Source organism: Hemitrygon akajei, chromosome 21, assembly GCF_048418815.1.
Source record: "Hemitrygon akajei chromosome 21, sHemAka1.3, whole genome shotgun sequence".
In the NCBI taxonomy this organism is placed as follows: domain Eukaryota; kingdom Metazoa; phylum Chordata; class Chondrichthyes; order Myliobatiformes; family Dasyatidae; genus Hemitrygon; species Hemitrygon akajei.
The window spans coordinates 9,323,895-9,348,320 of NC_133144.1; the positions used below are offsets into that span (position 1 = coordinate 9,323,895).

Genomic DNA, 24,426 nt, shown 5'->3' on the forward strand with positions numbered 1-24,426 from the left:
TTTTTTTGTGCTGTATCAGATCTGGAGTAACAAATATTTTGTTCTCCTTCACACTTGTGTGCAGGAAATGACAGTAAACAATCTTGAATATCTTGCTTCTCTTCATGTCATTCAGCCTTCACTGCACCTTGTGAAGCATCTATGGATATCAAGCAGTTTATGCAACTGCAAACTATTACACAGATGAATTATTGACTTAAAGTGATCGTGTTGTTTCCTAATCTCTGCAAAGTTGCTGTCTAGCCCTTCCCCTATGAATTTCTAGCAATAGCAGCTTTTGTTTCAGATTTCCAGAATCCGCATATGTTAGTCCTTCAGTTGCTGTTTTCCCCTTCTTCTATTTGTACAATTTACTCTGTACTCCCAATTGCAATTTTCTATTCAGGCTTCTCAATCAATTTATCTTTAACTTGAGGAACACATACAAGACCTTTTCTGCATTTGATCGAATGCACTTCACAAAGTAAGGCTCTGCCTGTCCCAGAGTCTCCATGAGCTTATTGAGAGAAGCCTGCAAAAATAAAGCACAAAATAGTGAATTACTATGATATTCAGTCAATGGGTCTACCTCAAAAAAGTCAGAAAATGTAATTAATCCTTCTCTGGTTTTGCAGGTGGAAAAAACTGCACTGCCTATTTAAAGATTAATGCTCTGCAATCTACCTGAATGGTAGTGGATAATTCAAAAATAAATGGGAGGAGGATGTTTCATGAACATCTCCATCTTCAGAGAGAGAAAGTCATCTTCAGTCAGGACATCTGAGTAGACATTTCCTTCCTCAGATCCCCACCACCATGGAATTCAGTCTACAGGCAATTTAATTCTCTCCATTTAATGCTGACAAACAGCCTGCGTTACCTCTAATTTTTTTTTTCACAGCTGCCCAAACCAACCATTGCTCTGAGCAGGAAATTTTTACTTGGTCTGAAAACTGTGCTGCACTTTAAATGCTTTTTTTTTGTAATATGCATACTATGAATATTTAGAATAAAATTGAACAATCACATCCATTTGGATTTTATTTATTAATTGAAGGGTATAATGAAATACAGTACAAAGAATATCTTTCACGTTTCATAAACTTTTTCTTGTCTGTCATTATTACAAATCCATGCCTATTCTGCAATTAATTTTGCATCCAGATGAAAGATACATCTTAATGCTCATTAGACCACCCAAACATTTTCGCATGTTTTCCAGGAACTGGTTCCATGGTGTTTCTTTGTTTCATGGCTGCCTGCAGGAAGATGAATCTCAGGATTGTATACTGTATACATACTTTGATAATAAATATACTTAGAACCTTTGAGACCAACAGCAGGGTAGCTGGGTGGCCTCATTTGTGCTGAGGGCTAGGCTGTCATGCCGCAGGGTCACCTGTTGCAGCTGCCCAGGGGAAGAGACAATGGAGGCAGTGTAGGGGAGAGCAGAGACCCCTATGGGTGTGCTGGAATCCATACTGGACTGAGGGCTGGCCCCTCCCATCCGTGTTGCTCTCCAGTGTTTGCTTGGTGCTACCCTCTCATGTTCACTCATGTTCAAAAAGTGTTCGCTTTTTGGAAAAGCAAGCTGGACCAGGGCAACTTACCATCAATCTGCAGGCCATGCCACTCAGGGTGTGGGCTACATTATTTTTTTCTTTGTGGCTGTATGTTTTTCTGCTATCACAACCATATGTGCTATGAGCTATGTGCATGTGCTGTGTGTTGTTGGAAGTGTGTTGTGCACTCTGGCCCTAGAAGAATACTGTTTGTTTGGCTGTATGATTAGTTGAACACACAGCACCCATTCAACAATGTCCCAGTTTAGGTTTCATCAGGCCTACTGAGTTTCATTGCAATCTTGGCCCAAACCCGAGGAGAGATACAGATGCTTGCCCTTGACATCAAGGCAGAATAAAAATATACACTGATTGTAAATGTTGGAGGTCAATTATCCCAACCCTGGTACATCACTGTAGGAGTTCCTCACAATTGTGTCGCAGGTCAATCATCTTCAGCTGTTTCAAAGACCTTTCTCTCATGAGAAGGTTACAAGTGGAGATATTCATTGATGATTCCACAATATTTAATTCCATTTGCTTCTCCTCATCAAATCAATACTTGCATGTAGTGATACCAAGATGCAATTTAGGAACAGGCTGCAAAGTAGCAAATAAAAATTGCTACTTTGATTGAAAGGACAAGTCTACTGGGGAACAATGGAAAGGTTTCATTAATGTCACCTTACTTACCATCAATAGATCAATATCCACAGCATGTGGAAAAGGAGAGTAGAACAGTTACATGGGAGATGATTCACAATCTCAATGTGTAGGCTGCTTTTGCCACTAAGACAAAGATTAGAAAGTAAATAAAGACCTCTTACAGGGCATTGCTCTCAGTGAATACATCTCAAGGTAAGTGAGGTGAGTGTGATAATTATCTCCATCAACAACTTATTACAATTCTTAACTTAATGCTGTTCTAAACCATGCCAGGAGTAACATTTTTATTCAAGGCCTTGTGTGGCAAAAAGCAAATTGCCTGGGGTGCACAGAAAACTAAGGTAGAGAAGAAATCATATGACATATATTGATGGTTTGCTCCTCCTGGAATATTTTATATCTCTACTTTCAATTTGTTTGCTTTGTTTTGTGCAGATGTTCTTTAAGGTGGTGGAGAAGGTCATAAATGTTGAAAGAGAGGTGAACAAACTATATTTGGAACCTGCTAAGAAATTATAGATATCACAAAGGAAATAAAATTACTCAAGGAGTTTCAGAAATCATGGGATTATTGGTTACCCAGTAAACAAACATTAGTTTCTGAGTTTAGTGGACAAACATATACACAAAAGATTCTGCAGATGCTAGAAATCCAGAGAAACATACACAAAATGCTGGAGGAACTCAGCAGGTCAGGCAGTATCTTTGGAAAGAAGTAAACTGTTAATGTTTTGGGCAGAGACTCTTCATCAGGAATTGATGCCTGTCCAGCTGAGTTTTGTTGTCTTTTGTATGTTGTTCTTCAATAACAGTTTAAAAAAAAATCAGAAGATGAAAGAAGACAAGAAGTATGCTGTGTACTGACCTGGAATTGAGCACTGATGCTGGGCGGCTTTTTCTTTTTGTGCAAGTGGAGTAGAGACTTGGTGATGCGATCATGGAGAGTCAGGCTTGCCAGGTATTTCAGTGACTTTACATCTAATAAGTGCTGCAGATTAGAGAAAACACCAATCATGGTTTTAAACAAGTTGCCAGCATGGCCATAAATGTTCACATCTCAAAACATGTATGTTTAATCAGCATTAGAGGAGAGTAAACTAGAAACAGAAGATCAATGAGAGAAATTAACACATTGTACGTGACTGAAACACACAAGCCATAATGTATCATATAATGAAACGATAAGGGAGAAATGCAAGTTTTACAATCCATTCACAGAATGTTGACATTAACACTGACACTAAAGTAGATGTATTAGGGACACTTAAGAGACTCACATGGATGATAGAAAAATGGAGGGCTACGTAGGAAGCAAGGGTTAGATTGATATCAAAGTAGGTTAAAGGATCAGCTCAACACTGTGGGCTAAAGGTCCTATATTGTGCTATATGCTCTATTCTCTTAATTGTCCATCCTAACAAATGAGACAGTGTAAGATACAATGATGTGTATGAGTCTGAAGTCACACATAGGCCAGATTTTGGAACTGTGGCACATAATCCCTTCCCTGAAAGACATCAGAGAACCAGGTGGCAACCAAGAGAAAATCTGAAGATGCTGGAAATCCGAGTAAGACACACAAAATGCTGGAGAAACACAGCAGGCCAGCAGCATCTATGGGTAAAAAATTACAGTCAATGCTATAGGCCGAAATGTTGATTGTACTTTTTCCATAGATGCTGCCCAGCCTGCTGAGTTCCTCCAGCATTTTAAGAGAACCAGATGGGTTTGTAAACAGTCCAGTAGTTTTACAATAATCTTTTCTGAGCCAAACTTGAATTTGACATCTACTGTGTCTATAAAAAGAATTCACACAACTTTTAAGTTTTCATGTTTTACAATATTGAATCACAGTGGATTTAATTTGGCTTTTTTGACACTGATCAACAGAAAAAAACACTTTCGTGCCAAAGTGAAAAAAGATCTCTACAAAGTGATCTATATTATTTACAAATGTAAAACGCAAAATAATTGATTGCATAAGTATTCAATCACCCCCCCCCCTTTAATATAACACACCAAATCATCACTGGTGCAGTCAATAGGTTTTAGAAGTCACATTATTAGTTACATGGAAATTACTGTGTGCAGTCAAGATGTTTCAACTGATTGCAGTAAAAATACACCTTTATCTGGATGGTCTAACTGCTGATGAATTAGTATCCTGGCAAAAAATATGCTATCATAATATGATAAGTTTTTATCTGCAATTTGAGAAGGATAAGGGCAGATCGGAGGTGTCAGTGTTGCAGTTGAACAGGGGAGACTATGGAGCCATGAGGGAGGAGTTGGCCAAAGTTAACTGGACGGATATCCTAGCAGAAAAGACAGTGGAACAGCAATGGCAGGTATTCTTGGGAATAATGCACAAGGTGCAAAATCAGTTCATCCCCCGGAGAAGGAAGGATTCAGGATTCAAAGGGGGGAAAGGGGCCACAGTGTTTGACAAAGGAAGTCAGAGATTGCATAGCATTAAAAAAAAGGAAATATGACAGAGCTAAGGTGAGTGGGAGGATAGATGATTGGGAAATTTTTAAGGAACAACAGAACTTAACTAAAAAGGCAATACGGGGAGAAAAAATGAGGTACGAACGCAATCTAGCCAGGAATATAAAGGAGGATAGCAAAAGCTTTTTTAGGTATGTGAAGAGAAAGAAGATAGTTAAGAACAATGTTGGGCCCTTGAAGAATGAATTGGGTGAAATTGTTATGGGAAACAGAGAAATGGCAGAAGAATTTAATAAGTACTTTAGATCTGTCTTCACTAGGGAAGACACAAGCAATCTCCCGGATGTATGGATGGGCCAAGGACATAGGGTAACAGAGGAAATGAAACAGATTGACATTAGGAAGGAAATGGTGATGAGTAGACTGATGGGACTGAAGGCTGACAAATCCCCAGGTCCAGATGGTCCGCATCCTAGGGTACTAAAGGAGGAGGCCCTGGAAATTGCGGATGCATTGGTAATCATTTTCCAATGTTCCTTAGATTCAGGATCAGTTCCTGAGGATTGGAGAATGGCTAATGTTATCCCACTTTTTAAGAAAGGAGGGAGGGAGAAAACAGAGAACTATCATCCTGTCAGCCTAACATCAGTAGGGGGGAAGATGCTAGAGTCCATTATTAAAGATGAAATAGTGGCATATCTAGATAGCAGTGATAGGATTGGGCCGAGCCAGCATGGATTTACCAAGGACAAATAATGCTTGACTAATCTATTGGAGTTTTTCGAGGATGTAACCAGGAAGTTAGACAAGGGAGATCCAGTGGATGTAGTGTACCTCGATTTTCAGAAGGCATTTGATAAGGTCCCACATAGGACATTGGTGGGTAAAATCAGAGCTCATGGCATTGGGGGGGAAGATATTGACATGGATAGAAAATTGGTTGGCAGATAGAAAGCAAAGGGTAACGGTGAATGGGTGTTTCTCAGAATGGCAGGTGGTGACTAGTGGGGTGCCACAGGGCTCAGTATTGGGACAACAGCTGTTTACGATTTACATCAACGATTTAGATGAAGGCATTGAGAATAACATCAGCAAGTTTGCTAATGATACTAAGCTGGGTGGCAGTGTGACGTGATGAGGATGTTAGGAGAATTCAGGGTGACTTGGATAGGCTGAGTGAGTGGGCAGATACTTGGCAGATGACATTTAATGTGAATAAGTGTGAGGTTATCCACTTTGGGAGTAAGAACAGGAAGGCAGGTTATTATCTGAACGGTGTAGAGTTAGGTAAGGGAGAAATACAAAGAGATCTAGGAGTACTTGTTCATCAGTCACTGAAGGTGAATGAGCAAGTGCAGCAGGCAGTGAAGAAGGCTAATGGAATGTTGGCCTTTATTACAAAGGAAATTGAGTAAAAGAGCAAGAAAATTCTTTTGCATTTGTACAGGGCCCTGGTGAGACCACACCTGGAGTATTGTGTGCAGTTTTGGTCTCCAGGGTTAAGGAAGGACATCCTGGCTGTAGAGGAAGTGCAGCGTAGATTCACGAGGTTAATTCCTGGGATGTCCGGACTGTCTTACGCAGAGAGGTTAGAGAGACTGGGCTTGTACACGCTGGAATTAAGGAGATTGAGAGGGGACCTGATTGCAACATATAAGATTATTAAGGGATTGGACAAGATAGAGGCAGGAAATATGTTCCAGATGCTGGGAGAGTCCAGTACCAGAGGGCATGGTTTGAGAATAAGGGGTAGGTCATTTAGGACAGAGTTAAGGAAAAACTTCTTCTCCCAGAGTTGTGGGGGTCTGGAATGCACTGCCTCGGAAAGCAGTGGAGGCCAATTCTCTGGATGCTTTCAAGAAGGAGCTAGATAGGTATCTTATGGATAGGGGAATCAAGGGATATGGGGACAAGGCAGGAACCAGGTATTGATGGTAGATGATCAGCCATGATCTCAGAATGGCGGTGCAGGCTCGAAGGGCAGAATGGTCTACTTCTGCACCTATTGTCTATTGTCTAAAAACTACATTTGGTTATTGAAAAGTGCAAGTCAGGAGATGGATACAAGAAAATTTCCAAGTCATTGAATATCCCAAGGGAACAGTTAAGTCAATCATCAAGAAATGGAAAGAATATGGTACAGCTGTAAAGCTGCCTAGAGCAGGCCATCCTCAAAAACTAAGCAACTGTGCAAGAAGGAGACTAGTGAGGAAGCAAACAAGAGTCCTATGACACCTCTGGAGGAGTTACAAGCTTCAATGGCTGAGATGGGAGACTGTCACTCAGGTGCTTCACCAGTCGCAGCTTTATGGGAAAGTGGCAAAGAGAAAGCCACTGTTGAAAAAACTCAAATGCAATCTCAGCTAGAGTTTGCCAGAAGGCATGTGGGAGACTGAAGTCAGCTGGAAGAAGGTTCCATGGTCTAATTAAACCAGGATTCAGCTTTTTGGTCAGCAGTCTAAACATTATGTTTGGTGTATGCCAAACACCACACATCATCAAAAACATACTATCACTCAGATAAGGTTTTCAAGATGGCGGTGCAGTGAAAGGTCTGCTTTGCTAGCTCAGCACCACAACACTGATAATTCTGCATATAAACCTATCCGTTTCAACTTTTTTTTAAAATGCCCGTGTTGGGTTTAATAACATGAACATTGATGAGTATTTTTTTGAGCTGCTTCAACACCATGCCATGGAAAAGTACTAAGAAGGCAGCCAAGATGGACAGCACAGAGCGCTCACCCGGGGCTGAGGAGCTCGCTGCTGCTAGCTCGGCTAACAGGTTGGACCCTGCTCTTCGTCAAGTAATTCAGGAAGTTACGGAGAACGTATCCAAAATGATGGACGAGAAGCTGGCTCCACTCTCTCTAACACTCCAGAACGACACACAGGAGCTTAAAAATCTTGATACAAGAATGACCGAGGCCGAGGGTCGAGTCTCCGCGGTACAGACTGTAACTGATCAGGCCCAAAGTCACATCCGGGCACTGGAAAAGCAAGTTCAAAACCTGTGACCATATCGATGATCTTGAGAACAGAGGTAGGAGGAAGAATATAAGGATCATCGGTCTACCTTAAGGTACAGAAGGCAGCCAGCCAGCAAAGTTTTTTGAAGGCTGGCTGCCTAATTTCCTTAATTTGTAAACCAAGACCGGACGCATTAAAGTGGAAAGAGCTCCAAAACAGGGCCTGGGCCAACGCCTTCGACCTGTCCTCGTGTGGTTCCATAATTTCGGTGATAAGCACAGAGTGATGGAGGCTTCGAGACGTCGTGGGACTGATGCCCAGCTTTAATATATGAGGGATCCAGGCTTATGTTTTTTCAGGATTTTTCGGCAGCCGTTATTCGAAAGCACAAGGAATTCGACCAGGTAAAGAAGCGGCTGAGAGAATCCGGAACCCAGTACTTTATGCTATACCCAGCGGTGCTGAAAATCACCTACAATGGGACCACCAAGATATTTGATTCTCCTGACAAAGCTGAAACTGTTGTGGACACGTTGGGCTAAAGAATGTATACAGTATATTGTGTAGCCCTAGTTATGGATGACAACATGATCGATGGTCGCTTTATTTTACCTTTTCATTACTCGACGGTAAGATATCTTACAGGATGGGTAACGTGTTTGTTTTGATTAATACAGCTTCATTATTTGTTTAAATTAGCAGTGCTGCTCCAGCCTGATGGAGTTTAAACATGATGGTAACAAATCAGTGGATTGATAAATTACGCCGTTTTCATTTTTGACTATGTTAAATGCCATATTGGCAGTGGGGCAGAATATGGGGTGCTAGAAGGTTCAGATATCCCCTTTAAGTGTGGGGTAAGTCCTTTTGTTCAGCGCTGTTGGCACTTTGTTCTTTTTTGTGTGTTTTTTTTTATTTACATTGCTTCTCAGCTGATCTTAAGTCGGGTTTCTTCTCCTCCAGAGTCAAATGATTGTTATAAAGGGTTATGACCAGTAATATATTACAATTGTGCACTTGGAACATTAAGGGGAGTCATTCACCAATCAAGAGCAAGAAAATCCTACTAAACCTGAAAAAGGGGTGGATATATAGCCTTATTACAGGAGACACATTTAAATGATAAAGAACATCTAAAACTGCAACAGAGTGGATTTGATCAAGTCTATTTTTCATCTTTTAATACCAGGAGTAGGGGGGGGTGGCCATTTTAATTAGGAAGAACTTATCTTTTAAGTTATTAGATGCATTAAGTATGGGAGATTTGTGATTGTTAAGGCTTCAATATATGGAGAGGAATATGGTATTCTCAATGTTTACTGCCCTCCAGCTCATCCTCTCAAATTCCTAACAGATGCTTTTTCCAAACTTACAAGCTTTTCAAGACAAAACATTATTGTAGGTGGGGATTTTAATTGTCTCATGGACCCATTGATGGACAGAGTGCCTAGTGGTCCCCCATTGCTCTCCTCACAGTCCAAACATATCATGGGCTTATGTGGAGAAGTAGGACTTGTGGATGTCTGGAGGTTGTTACATCCCTCTGACAAGGACTTCACATTTTTTCTAATCCACACAAGTGTTACACCAGAATAGACTTTTTTCTAACCCCCAAAATGCTCCTAGATTTAGTTGTATCCTGCACAATTGAAAATATCGCTATTTCTGACCATGCAGCAGTATATTTAAATAATAAGCCCAAAGATAATTCAGCACGATCTAGACACTGGAGGCTGAATCCTTTTATTCTAAAAGATAATAAATATATAAACTACTTTACCTCCGAATTCAAAACTTTCCTATCTATTAATTCCAAATCAGCTAGTAGTGCATCGATGCTCTGGAAAAGCACTAAGGCCTATGCAATCAGATTAATTACCTCCTACTCTGCTAGTAAGAAGCGACAAGCTGCGGAACAGCAATGCCTAGTGGAAGCAAGGCTTGCGGCAGCTGAGAAGGATTATATTAATAAGCCTTCTGTAGCAAAGTTACATTATATCAAAGCCCTACGTTGTACACTAAACTCTTTACTTATACATGCAGCCAAAAGAAAATTGACATTTGCTAAACAACAATTGCTTGAACATGGTGAAAACCCATGTAGGTATTTGGCTTATTTAGCTAGAAAGAAAAATCCTCTCAGACTATTGCTTCTATTAAGGATGGGACAGGAGCCATCACTAGTAATCCTAAAATGATTAATGTTGTGTTTAAGAATTTTTATTCTAAATTGTATCAATCTGAGCAATGTAATGATGGACAATGATGGATTCCTTTTTCAGGAATTTGATCTCCTAGGCATTTCTTCTGAACAAGAGTCCCTCCTCAATGCTCCGTGAGATACAGGAAGCTGTGAGACAGCACCAAAGTGGGAAGGCCCCTGGTCCTGATGGACTCACTAGTGAATTCTATAAAGAGTTCACAGGGTTATTATCAGAGCCTATGCTAAACATGTTCAATCATGCATTTAATTATGGTCTCCTCCCACCATCATTGACAGAAGCTAATATCTCCCTAATTCTTAGGAAAGGAAAGAGCCCTGAAGATTGTGCCTCTTACAGGCCTAGTTCATTGTTAAACATTGAGTTTAAAGTCTTATCTAAAACCTTAGCATTGCAATTAGAAACTGTGTTACCTTTTATTATAAAAGAGGATCAAACGGGTTTTGTAAAAGGCCGTAGATCATCTAACAATATCAGAAGGTTACTTAATGTGATTCTGGCAAGTCAGCAACAGGCAGTGGAAGGCTTGGTGGTTTCCTTAGATGCAGAAAAGGCCCTTGATCGTGTCGAATGGCCGTATCTTTTTTTCACTTAAGAACGATTTGGTTTGGGCAATGATTTTATTAAGTGGGTGAAGATTCTTTATAATGACCCTTTGGCTGCGATTCTCACTAATGGTATTCGGTTGGATAACTTTAGTATTCTGAGGGGCAGCTGGCAGGGCTGCCCTTTATCACCACTACTTTTCACACTAGGGATTCAGCCATTGGCTGAGGTTATTTGGCGAGACCCCAAAATATCTGCTCCAAACATAGGACTAAAGTCACATAGAATTACATTGTATGCGGATGATGTTCTAATTTTCTCATCAAACCCTGCTATATCAGTGCACTACCTTATACAATGCATCAATTCATTTAGTACCTTTTCAGGTTATAAAATCAACTTTACTAAATCAGAGGCTATGCCTCTGGGGAATCTGCAGCAGGTACCTGACACTCAGGGTGTTTTCCCCTTTAAATGGTTGCAGACAAATTTGTTTACTTAGGCATATTTATCACACCTATGTTTGATCAATTGTTCAAAGCTAACTTTACAGTTATTTGACAAAATCAAACATGATCTTGAGCAATGGAGCACCCTTCCCATTTCTTAGCTTGGCTGAAAATGAACATTCTTCCTCGTCTGCTCTACCCAATACGAATGATTCCAGTCATTTTTACCTAACAAATTCTTAAAAAAATAAATGGCTGGGTTTGCTTCTTTCAGCTGGAACAAAAAAGACCCTGTATTAAAATGTCTAAGTTACAACTTCTCAGTAGTCCAGGGGGTCTGGATTTTCCAGATATCAAAAAATATTAAGTTCCTTTTTATCTTATGTGGTTGACTGGGTTTGCAGGGACCCCTCCTCAATTTGACTAGACATTGAAGCTTCACAAGCAAAATGCCCTCTTATTAATTTGCTTTTCCTCAATAAGATGAAACTAGTTAAGGAATATTGTCACAATCCAATAACAATTAATACAGTCAGAGCTTGAAGGACAGTACGACAAATTGAGGGCAACACAGCAAAAATATCACCCTTCACTCCAATAACCAGCACTCCAGATTTTCAGCCTGACATAATGGATTCTGGATTTAAACTTTGGATTTCTAAGGATATTTTCCATCTTGGAGATTTGTTTGGCGAAGGAACGATGATGTCTTTTAGTCAAATAGTACAGAAATTTAACAAGGATCTTTTTCCTTTCTTTCAGATAAAAGGTCATATACAGAAAAAAACATCATTGTTAACTGATTTCTATAGTTATGACATAGAAAAGGGGGTGTTTTGTTCTAAGGGTGAAGTCTCCATTAGTACTTTTTACAGCATCCTGAGCGAATGTTCTTGTGGAGAAGCTGAGCAGCTGGGAAGGGTCTGGGAAGAAGAGCTGGGAGTAGAAACTACAGCTGAAACATGGGAAGACATCTGTGATAATGCAAAGAAAATTTCAGTTTGTAATAGAACTAAAGCATTGCAACTCAAAATTCTGCATAGAGCCCATCTGACTCCAGATTGTCTCAAGATGGGTGTTTCTCCAATGTGTTCTAAATGTAAAGTAAATTTGGACTTGTCCCAAACTTCAGGCGAACTGGAATGATATTTTGGGTGAAATGGAAAAGATTCTGAAGATGGAGCTTGAACTGGACCCGGTGTCTTTTCTCTTAGGCTTACCCAGCAGTCGTATTATTACTGCACATCAGAAAAAACTTTTAACATCCTGACTTTTTGTGTGAGGAAGAACATTTTACTTTGTTGGATATCCGCTAAGGCCCCTGGACTTTTTGGTTGACGTAAATTATTCATGGAATACATTCCTTTGGACTTTTTGACTGTATCATACACTCAAAAACAAACAGTTTTTATAAAACATGGCAACCTTTTCTGCAGTATATAGATGTAAACTTGTCTGCTATACTAATAAGGGCTTTGTATAGGATGTTGTGGTGATGTCTATATTTTGATGGAAGTGTTCTGATAGCTGATATCTGTGAGGGGAAGAAATGTAAATGTATCTGGAAATTGAAAGTTCTGTTATGCTGAGCAAAAAAATAAAATTTTAAAAAACATACTATCACTACCGTGAAGCTTGGTGGTGGCTGCATTATGCTGTGGGGATGCTTCACTGCAGCAGCACCTGGAAGCTGATGAAGGTAGTAGTGGGCAAAATGAATGCAGCAAAATACAGGGAATTCCTGGAGGAAAGCCTGATGCAGTCTGCAAGAGAACTGCAACTTGGAAGAAGATTTGTTTTCCAGCAAGACAATGACCCAAAACTACACAGGAATGGCTTAAGAACAACAAAGTTAATATCCTGGAGTGTCCAAGTCAGAGACTAGACCTCAATCCATTTGAAAATTTGTGGCTGGACTTTTAAAGGGCTGTTCACTCAAAATCCCCATGCAATCTAACAGTTTTTCGGCAATTTTGTAAGGAAAATGGGGAAAAATTGCAGTGTCCAGTTGTGCAAAACTGACAGAGACCTATCCACACAGACTCAAGGCTGTAAGTGCTGCCAAAGGTACAGCTACTGAATACTGACTTGAAGGGGTGAGTAATTATGCAATCAATTATTTTGTGTTTAATAATAATAATAAACTTAGACCACTTGTAGAAATTTGTTTTCATTTTGACATGGAAGAGGTTTTTCTGTTGATCAGTGTCAAAAAAGCCAAATTAACTCCACTGTGATTCAATGTTGTAAAACAATAAAACATGCAAACTTTCCAGGGTGGCGGGGGGAGGGGGCGGAATACTTTTTATAAGCACTGTATTTAAAGACAAATTGGAGTTCAGCTGATAGGCACATCAATATTCTTGTTGTAATTCTGAGTATAATCCTCAGGCTGCTGAAGTTTAGGGAAAGAAGTCACGGAGACACAGAGCACGGAAAATGGCTCTTCAGCTCATCACATCCACGCCACCCTTCAAGCATCTACAGAGATCTCTCCACATTCTACCTCTCACCTAAAAACAAGGGGCAAATTACAGTGGCCAACTAACATGCCAATCTGCATGTCTATGTGATACTGGAGGATCTAGAATGGCCAGATGAAACCTGTGCTGTCACAGGGAAACACTGAGTCAGATCTGAACCTGGCTCACTACAGCTGTGAGGGCGGAAGTTCTGTATTATGCGCCAAGAACTGGAAAAGCATGCATTGGATATCCAAAGAGAATTTAGGCAGCCCCTACGTACAGCTGTTCAGATTACAGAAATTCAGCCCCTGCAGAATTTACAAACCTCTACCCAAAAAATTTGGATATGGAATAAATTTTGCTCTCATGCAATTCAAATAGAAAGCGAATAAATAAATCAACATGAGTATTTTGTCAACTTGCATTTCTTGAATCATGTATCAATGATGTTGTTTTGCATTATAGAAAAGATAAAATTAAAGCTACAGATAACCTTTATTTGTCACGTGTACATGGAAAAATAAAGTAAAATGTATCACCTGAGTTATCGACCAACACGCTCGAGCCTGAAGCACAATCTTACAGCTTAAACTGCACAGCATTACGCTAACCGCTACATTATTGTGTCACCCCTATGCTACATACCACCCCATGCAATGCAACACTTTTTCTAGGCACACACCATCTCCACTCTATCCCCAAAATAGCTTCAGAATTGTCTGTGTGATTGAGTATGGGTGATGTGCTTGGCAATCACCAACATTCATTCAGTTAGGGCAGCGTGGAAGAGTGGGAACTAGTTAGGTGGATGATCTGCAACAATTGCATTAGTGGTCAGGCCTTCAAAGAGAACAGGGAAAAGATTTCATTGAGGTTGGAGATGATTTGCAAATCTAACAAAGGAAGGAAAGTCACTGGGAAAGATGCCTGTGTTTAGAACCTTGTCCTCATGAACTATCATCAAGGCAGCAATGAATACTATCTCACACTGAGAGTCAGACCTCATCAAGCACAAGTGGGTAGGATCTGACAAATTTCTTTCTGACAACTCATAATTAATGGTGAAGTGATTCTAGATCAGCAGAAATTTTCACAATCACTTTGACAAAATTATGAACATTTTGCTTCAGGTCCAATGCAAGGTTTTAATTTAGTAAACATTAGTGAAGCTGCAAAGAATGAATATAGATAACTGAAAAACCTGGAAAATTTCACTCATCAGCAAGCTTGTTAGTTTCCATCTTTGGTAACCAAGCTGAGAGGAGGAAAGCTGCTTGCCAACTCAAAAATAACAGTGCATTCATCATCTTACACAGACAATTAATCATTTTCAGCTTTACTGCCACAATTCATGCTGTCCCACTGACTGAGCACTCAGTGAGTGAGGTAGGAGGAGGGGAATAACAGAGGGAAACAATGGGGGTTGGGAAGACAAAGGAGCAAAAGTAATGAATAACAAATGTATAGGCTCATCTGTCAACAGTACAACGCTATAAAGTGCCAATACATTACACTATTTACTTTTTAACTTGTGTCATAAATGTAACTTGTTATTTGTTAATTGATCTCTGGTAATATTACTTTGTGTTGTTTGTGAGTTATATGACTGTGTTGTGCATCTTGCTCCAGAGGAACTTTGTTTCATTTGGCAGAATACATGTGTACAGTGGAATGACAATAAACTTGAAGATTATCACTGTCTCTCGAACAGTCACTTTACCAAACAAAAAATGCCTTTGTATGAAACAATAAGTAATAGGCAGTATAGTTTATAACAACTGATCAGCTTGTACAGGTTAAGATGAACAGCACACATTCTCACCTTTGGCAATACTGGCTTGGGTTTTGTGTTCTTACTCCTCCTAGTCAGAGAACAACAAGGGTTAGAACAGGCAAACAATGATTTTCTACTGTAATCAGATATTGTCAGTGTACAACAAACTGTCCTAATGCATTGCTTCACTCACTCACTTTTAAGAGACTAATGATCAAACAGCCTTGTTAAAAAATATCTGAATATATTGACATTTCAGAAAGATTTCCTGAGCATGAGGGAATAAAGCAGGTGAAATATCAAACCATGCACTTACATACAGATACAATTAATCTGTCATGAAATGTCCAATGTAGTGTTTTGTTCAAATAAATAAAATATTTGTAAGAAACTCTGCTAAATATAGGGCCTTCAGTTACCTCATGTTAGGTTGAGGTATCATTTTGTTTCCGATTTAAACATCTATTAACTTCCACACATCTCACTAGAAATATGATACACAGAGAGGCTGTATGACTTCACATCCCAGGAGGCAATAAACGCTCTGGCAAAGTTGAGGAGCATTGCAGCTGAACATACAATCCACACTACACATTAGAACTACACTCAGTGGCCATTTTATTAGGTACACCTGCTTGTTAATGCAAACAGCTGATCAACCAATCATGTGGCAGCAACTCATACATAAAAGCATGCAGACATGGTCAAGAGGTTCAGTTTTGTTTAGATCAAAAATCAGAATGGGAAGAAAGGTGATCTAAGTGACCTTCAATCATGGAATGATTGTTGGTCCAGATGGGGTGGCTTGAGTATCTCAGATGCACAACTGTTGCTAGAGTTCACAGAGAATGGTGTGAAAAATAACAAAAGAAATCCAATGAGCAGCAGTTACGTGGGCAAAAATGCCTTGTTTATAAGAAAGGTTAGAGGAGAATGGCCAGACTGGCTGACAGGAAAGCGACAGTAACTCAAATAGCCACATGTTATAACAGTGGTAAGCAGAAGAGCATCTCTGACTGCACAACACATTGAACCTTGAAGTAGATGGGCTACAGCAGGAGAAGACAACACTGGATTCCACTCCTGTTCCTAATAAAGAGTGTCCAGTGAGTGTATAACAAAGCAACTTCTCCCAAAGTCTCAGACATTTGTGGTTCTGCCAGAACGTTTAAACCTCATAACTGATGGCACATACAGCAATCCCTCTTCCTGGTATTTTTTTAGTTCCCTCCCTCTTCCCTCTTCTTGTATTCCCCACTCTGGCCCCTCACCTCTTCTCCTTACCTGTCTATCACCTCCCCATGGTGCCCTCTTCCTTCCCTAACTCCCATGGTCCACTCTCCTCTCCTATCAGATTCCTCCTTCTCCAGCCCTTTACCTTTCCCAGCCACCTGGTTTCACCCATCACCTTCTAGCTATCCTCCTTCCCTACTCCTCATCTTTTTATTCTGGCATCTTGCCCCTTACTTTCCTGTCCCAAAAAAGGGTCTCCACCTGAAATGTGAACTGTTTATTCATTTCTATAGATGCTGCGTGACCTACTGAGTTCCTCCAGCATTTTGTGTGCACCGCTCTGGACTTCCAGCATCTTACTCTCTACAATTCTCATTCCAGAAGGGACTGCCTATTGCTTATCTACATTACCACCAACATTGTACTCCACCAAGTAGTCATTATTTCTGATAATCTTGCACCATATTGGAAAGGATTTCAATAAAAAGCATGATCATTGCTCATTTTCCAACAGTTTAGAGCAGGACTCTGTATTCTTGATCTGGAAATATCAAACTTCAGTGTATCACAGTCCAGATTCCAGATTCAATTAAATAGGGCAAACATTTATTTAATCGAGTATAAAGTCATGAGTTGTACAAGAATGCAATTCATATACTGTGAATTCTGGTTAATTGGGATATATTGGGATCAGTACATTTTGGCCCAATTAAGCAAGTGCCCCAATTAGCTAAAGTTTAATATAGTTAAAAAAAAGTTTTTTAAAAAAAGTTTTTAAAAAAAAGACAAAGTACCTACCATTTAACTGAGTAACAAATTGTGCATTGAAATGAAATTAAATACAAATAAATTAGAAAACTAGAACTGCAAGAATTCTGCAAACTTCGATGAGATGAGAGGCATTGATCGTGTGGCTAGCACCACACTGTGTATTAGTTCCTAATAGTTATCGACAGGGGAATTCATCTAGTGTATGCTGCCATGTTTTTTTCATCAACTGCAAATGATGAACAAAATCAGAGCAGACACCAAGCACAGATAATGGACTGCCTTCATACAAAATGCTTTTGATAATTGCATCATCATAACATTAAGAACATAGTCAATACCTTCAAACGGTTCATAGTTTCTATTGTTACGAATGTGACGCAACTCTGAGGGGCCGAAGGGTACAAAGTCGCCCCCTCCTTTTTGAGAATTGCAAGATCGCTATTATTTCGGGTCTGAGACCCAGGAAATGAGAGAGAGACGTCCAGAATACACAAGGTTTGGAATGTGTCCTGACCTCAGCGAAATGGAACCACTATAACGGCTATTGTCTCTTGGAGATGGAATTGTGTATTGAGTACTGTACTATTCATTGGAAACCCTCGGGACAACCAGAGTGGTCTGGTTGAGGGATTGCATCATCCCAACCTGATTAACATCTGAGACCCCGTGAGTAAGGATAAAAGAGGGTCTGGGGAACAACCCCTTTAGACGCACCAGGAGAAACGCTAGAGATCCCGTGACAGCGTTTAATAGCGACAGCTGGTGGGGGCTCGTGTGCGTCCTCCCTTGCCAGGGTGGCGGGCTCATCACAGAAGAACGGTTTAGCTAAAGGAGAGGCCACAAGTGAACGGCCACACCAACGAGACTCCGATGGATCGAAATCATAAAAGGAAAGCCGGCAAGTTTTTCTCCAAAATCTCTCTCTTTCCAACCATTGCAACCCAGCGGTCCCCAAAGGCTGCAGCCTGCATGAACTGAGTGAACTTTATATTTCCATCGGACAATACATTATCCCCTAGACAACGATAGAGCTTATTTCTTATTATTATTATACTCGCACTTTTAGATTTAGTATTGACGACGTATATTATCTGTATATTTGCATTGATATTATTTTTGTGTATTTTTACTAATAAATACTGTTAAAAATAGTATCATAAGACTTCAACGGACGTCTCCATCTTTGCTGGTAAGTGACCCAGTTACGGGGTTCGTAACACTATCTTGTTGAAGTAGTGAAACCGTTTCATTTTCACTCCCGGCCGCTTCTGGCACCTCCAAGCATGAATGCTTGAAATCACAGTGAGGTAAGTGGTTCTGAATTGTTTTACTGGTTATTTCTCAGCAACTGTCAGTGACAAAAATCACTGCTTTTTGAACACAAGTGACACTATTTAAAAACTGTTCATTCAAAGCATGGTGAAGTGTTTAACAGCCACACAAGCGCATGCGACTGTTGCTTGTTAGAAACTATTTGGCAACAGTCTCCTGTCCCAATTAAGTGGCATAGTGTCCCAGATAAACAAAGGGAATATCAGCCATTTTCTTGATTAGTTTTTGTTAAGTATTGTCCCAAATAAGCGGCTGCCCCAATTAACAGTGGCTCAGTCAACTAGAATCCATGTACTCATGGTTTATACAAGAATCTATAATGCAAATTATGAATGTAAGAAACAGGATTCTTAGGAGGCTATTTGTTCTTTTGAACCATTCTGCCATTCATTGATTTCTTTGCTGATCATCTACATCAGTGCTTTTTTCTGCATAATCTCCATGTTCTTCGGTTTCATTAAAATATATTTGTCTCAATTCTGCATGCTTAATAAGCCTCCATAGAATGGAATGTAGAGAATTCCTAAGATTTATCATTCTCTGGCTTATTCTCATATTGAGAGAGCCAGTTCTAGACTCCTGCAACTAGAACTGCAAGAATTTTGCAAACTTCAAAGAGATGAGAGGCATTGATCGTGTGGCTAGTCAGAGGCCTTTTCCCAGGGCTAAATGGCTAACATGAGGAGGCATAGTTTTAAGGCGGGTGGAAATGGGTACCGAGGTGATGCCAGGGGCAAGTTTTTCACACAAAGGGTGGTGGGTGCGTGGAATGCACTGCAGGCGGCAGTGGTGGAAGTGGATACAATAGGGTCTTTTAAGAGCTTCTTAGATAGGTACATGAAGCTTAGAAAACTAGAGGGCTATGCACTAGGGAAATTCTAGGCATTCTCTAGAGTAGGTTACATGGTCAGCACAACACTGTGGGCCAAAGGGCCTATAATGTACCATAACTTTCTATCACCTCTCATTTGTCTATACTCTGGAGAATATCGGTACAGTCTCATCAATCTGTCCTTATACACCAAACATAGCAGATGTCCAGTGAATATTGCTGAGTTCTATCTACTAACTGTTTTTCCTGGTAGATAGACCAAACTGACACAACTCTCCAGGTATGCTCTCACAAAAGACTTGTAGAACTGCAATAAGATATCTGAGCTCAAGAATTATTTGTACTTCTCGTATAGCTACAGAAACTGCATACTTACATAAGAATACCGTGAGCTCTTTCCAATAGCTTAGTGCTAGCAGAACTGAGAAAAATCCCCTCATCTTCAATCAAGGAATGGCCACTGGTGATCCTTGAAGTCTGGACACTTGCTCTGCCATTCCAGTTTATTCCCTGCAGGTCACTATTTAAAACAAAGAGAAGAATGTTATTGTTAAAAATAAGAAAGCCAATGAAAGTTCAGATCCAAAGAAAAAGGAAGCAATGGTACAACACAGCAGGCACATCAGCATCAGAAAGACTAAAAGCAAAATAACAAATGAGAAAATCTGCAGATCCAAGCAACACACAAAATACTGGAGGAACTCAACAGGCCAGGCAACATCTAGGGAAAAAAGTACAATCGACATTTTGGGTTGAGACCCTTCAGCAGGACAACATTGACTCATCACCCTTTATTTGAACTTGCTTAGGATCTAAACAAAGGTTTTACATAAAATGTAACTGTACTCATTTCAAATAATACATCTGAAATGTGATACTTCCAAAATGTCCGACAGCATCTTAAACTTGACTTTGGGACTATTTCATCAACATTGTAATGGAAACTGATTAACATCAGTCGTTGGCTTTGTTTTTCTCCTTACAAAAGCTAGCTATTTACTGAGTATTTCCAACATGTTCCTGTGTTTATTTTATTCTGATCTGTTCATTTTGTCTCAACTGGAAAAGTATGATTACTCCATTTCAAGCAATAACACCTAAAAACCTGAGACTTTATGCCTGATCTACTGAAATGCAGCAGAGACTGATCCATATCCTGTCAATTCTAATAAGCATTTCTCTGCTTTATCAATCATTCCTCAAAAAAAATCAAACTGAATTAATTCTGGAACAATTCTAACTGTAAGCACACCATGCATATTGAGGCAGTACCAAAGCCGTACCATGGCTTCTGACCTCTTAAATGAAAGTGAAATACGTAAAATTGAATCTGTCAAATACACATATTTAAATAGGATTCGTCACATCCTCAACAAAAATGTAGAGACACAATGGAAAGTGCTCTATCAAAAACCTTACACTGCAAGGTTAACACTGAAAATAGGAAATCGATAGAACCAAAAGCTGAAATGTAAATTAAAAAAAAAACCATCAAACTTATCATGAATGAAAACAGATATGCAATGTGAGAAAGGATTAAAGTTTCATATTCCTTAAAATCAGGTTCCCAAAGTTAATAGGATAGTAAGAGTGAGGTGAAGCCCCATTACTGTTTTGGAGATCCAAGCTAGATCCTCGTGAACCACACTCTGGTTTAACTTCTGAACGTGCAGGCAGAGAATACCAGAATGCAGGAGCTCAACAGTAGGTCTGACATTACTTCCCCATCATCCCCACTGTACAGAATTTGTACTTACCCACACCAGAAATGTGAGATTAAGAAACCGTGCAAAAGGAGCAAACAATACTAAATTAGAAGCAGATGGACAGTAAACATTAATAAATTGTTAAGAACTTAAACTAGGAAGGAAAGGGAAGGAGCTCAGAAAAAATGGAGTCAGAGAAGCAGGGAACAATTGTCATGGTTGGGTTAGGCCGAAGGGCCTGTCATCATGCTGGACTACTCAATGACTATGGAAAGGAAGACCATGATAAAAACTATGCTATCCGCAGTGCTAACAGTTTAGCAGGAGCACCTTCCCACAACTCTATCAGTACTCCAACCTTCTGTCCTCAATTTTGTCGAGATCAATGACAAAAAAGTTACATTAATGTTGTTAAATAAGATAAAATTTGTTCCCAAGCCTCCAACAAGCCAAAGATTTTCTCAAACAGGAGGAGCGTTAAAGACGACAGGTTTATGTAGCGTAGTGGTCACCAACCTTTTTAAGCCCAAGATCCCCTACCTTGGCCATGGTCAAAGGCGAGATCGACCCCCAGATCGACTACTTACACGCATGCGCACCGGGGCAGAAGAGACCGGAAGTAAAACCCCGCAACCCGGAAATAGAAATAATGTACCAGGGGTACACACCCTTTTTGCACCGCGGACCAGTTTAATATTGACAATATTTTTGCCGATCAGCCGACGTGGGGGAGAGGGGGGGGTTTTGTTAAACACGACGGGAATACAGTACAGCGATACTCGAAGCAGGATCCTTATGCCCAGTCTATTCTGCAATGTAGTTTTAGTAGCTCTCGGCACTTAGCTTCTGTCCCGCTTGCCTACGTTTTTTCTGCTCAAAAAAACTCAGCGTGTTTGTCTTTAAGTGCGGGGTGCTTGGACTCAGGGTACCGAAGCAGTTTTGAGGGCTTCATTGTCTCATTAGACAGCCTCCGCCCACCCGCCGCCAGACGCCTTGGCCTGGTGCAGCTGGTCATGGGTGGGGTGAGAGGACAAGGTCAGGGCCAAAGGACCCCGTACCGGGGCCACGGTGGTTCCAGTCCGGAGAGAGCTACCAAGCGAGAAGTGCGACAGGGCGCCCGCCCCCCTTGTAGGGTCTATCGGCCGACAAAAGTTTGTTTCAGTAAATCGCAGCGCGGTAGCTGCTCTGATACTTACGGAACCCTGAGCCCAAATTAGATCATCTGCAAATGTCCACGAACATTCGGTGTGGTGAACAGGTTTAGAGGCAGCGCCATCTGTCTGCGCTCCGGGCCAGTAGCAACGGCACATCCCGCCGGCTGCACTCCGGGCCAGTAGCATTGGAAGTTCTTGCTGGCCGCCCGAGGCGAACCAGTGATCCCTGGCGCGAGGGTATCACCACGTTTAGGTGATTGATGACTTTGCGTGGGTTCAAGTTCAACAGTGGGCGAGACAGGGAATGAGGAAAGGTTGGGGACCACTGAACTGCATTGTGTAATCACAAAGTACACTGCAGATGCTGTGGTCAAATCAACACGTACAAACAAGCTGGATTAACTCAGCAGTCAGCAGGTTGACTGCTCATTTCAACGGATGCTGCCCGACCTGCTGAGTTCATCCAGCTTGTTTGTATGTGTTGAATTACACTGTGTAGTGCGGGGAGCTGCAAGAACGGAACTGAAACCCCGCAACCCGGAAACAATCTCTCAACAGTATTTGTGTATTTATTTTTGATTTTTTTTTCGGGATCTACTGTGGAAGTCTCAAAGATCGACCAGTCGATCGTGATCGACGGGTTGGCGACCACTAATGTAGAGGATTCCAAGGCTCAGACATGGCCATCGATGGCACTGTAATGAATACTGGGGATGTATCAAAGTCAGAATCCAGAAATGGAGGAGCACTGAGATTGCCAATGATTTGGAGATATGGAGGTTACCAAGATAAATAGGCACTTTGGACTGCGGGAGGTGGGGGGTTGGTGGCAGAGAAGAGATTTTAAAAAGTGAGTAAGAATTTATTAATTTTAAGAATGTCATGGGTGAATAAGCATAATCAATTATCATTTAAACAGTGAACAACAAAGTACAACTATTCCTTTGTAGGAGCAAACCAACAGATCACACAGAGCTGGTGTTCAAACTAACAGGCGATTTATTAAAGCCAAAGCTGGTCTATCTGAGTACCAATGTGCTACATCTTTTACATTCTCAATTGATGAGATTACCAGTAAAATTACATTTTGATAACAGAATGGCAGCTACAGGAAGACTTAAGTAACAGACTAGGTCCTGATTACAGAATAAAATGATTATCCACAGGCCTAAACAGTAAATCATATTCTCTGTTACAATAATGGGTGCATGCTATAACACAATTTGTAAAATTCAGACATTGCCTCTGATGCATTTGTCTGTGATTCCTTGTTATCATATTAGCACAATCCACATCTCTACTTAGTAGCTATTAACCCTCACTATTCTTCCCCTACTACATCTTGGCAATGCAAACTTAATTCCCAATCTGAACACAAAATGAAAGGTTTCTCATAGCTATAATAACTAGAAGAGAAGAACTCAGGACTGTTGTTATTAGTGTGCTGGCAATCCCATACATTCAGAATGAAGTCACACAGGAAGCAGCTGTAGATTTTATAAGGTTACTAAGCAACTAAAAGGATGCACAATAAATTGAATATCTATATCTTCACCAAACTCATTATGAACTCATTTCAGAGACGAATTAGCAATGCAATGAGATCAGTTTACACTTTGGCAATCTATCTTCACATTAACTCTACAGCCATTTATTTTTACCACTCACAAATGCATAGTATCTGCACTATCATACAAAGTAAATTAACCTGAAATCTGTTTTAACTTCTGGTTTTGTTGCAGAACCACTGATAGAAGTGGTTTGTGGCCACAGAACAGTACAAAGCATAAAATTACCAGGGTATAGAAACAAATAAATGGCACAAAAAGAGGAATGACAAGATAGTTTTCACCTACTGGTCAGAAATCTGATAGAAGGGAAGTAGCTGCCCCTAAAATATTGAGCATGTCCCCTCAGGCATCTGTGCCTCTCCCCAGTGATAGTAATGAGGGCATGTGCTGACAGAAAGGGTCCTTAATGATGGATGGCACCTTTTTGAGACATTGACTATTGAAGATGTCCTTGATAGTGGGGAGGGTTATGCCTGCGATGGAGCTGACTGAGTCTACAACCTTCTGAAACCTCTTGTGATCCCGTGCATTGGAGACTCCATACCAAGTTGTGATGCAACCAGCTAGAATGCTCGCCACCATAAATCTTTAGAAATTTGCCCAAGGTAGATGCTCTGAGATGGTGATGTCCAGGAACGTGAAGCTATTCACCCTTTCAACCACTTACCCCTCGGTGAGGGCTGGTGTGTGTTCTCTTAACGCCCCCTTCCTGAAGTCCACATCAATTCCTTGATCTTGTTGACACC

The 24,426-nt window shown here is 40.5% G+C and overlaps 1 protein-coding gene across 6 annotated transcripts in view; it reads right to left on the reverse strand.

Annotated features, from left to right (window-relative positions):
- The window catches only part of myo9aa (myosin IXAa), a 354,781-nt gene that overhangs the window by 99,083 nt on the left and 231,272 nt on the right, over nt 1-24,426 (reverse strand). For all 6 annotated transcript variants that reach the window (XM_073024759.1, XM_073024757.1, XM_073024760.1 and 3 more), the window contains 4 exons: nt 19,626-19,769; nt 15,130-15,169; nt 3,073-3,195; nt 431-511 (listed from right to left, as the gene is read on the reverse strand). In XM_073024759.1, coding sequence (XP_072880860.1) covers nt 431-511; nt 3,073-3,195; nt 15,130-15,169; nt 19,626-19,769 — 388 coding nt within the window. The remainder of the gene's footprint in view (nt 1-430; nt 512-3,072; nt 3,196-15,129; nt 15,170-19,625; nt 19,770-24,426) is intronic.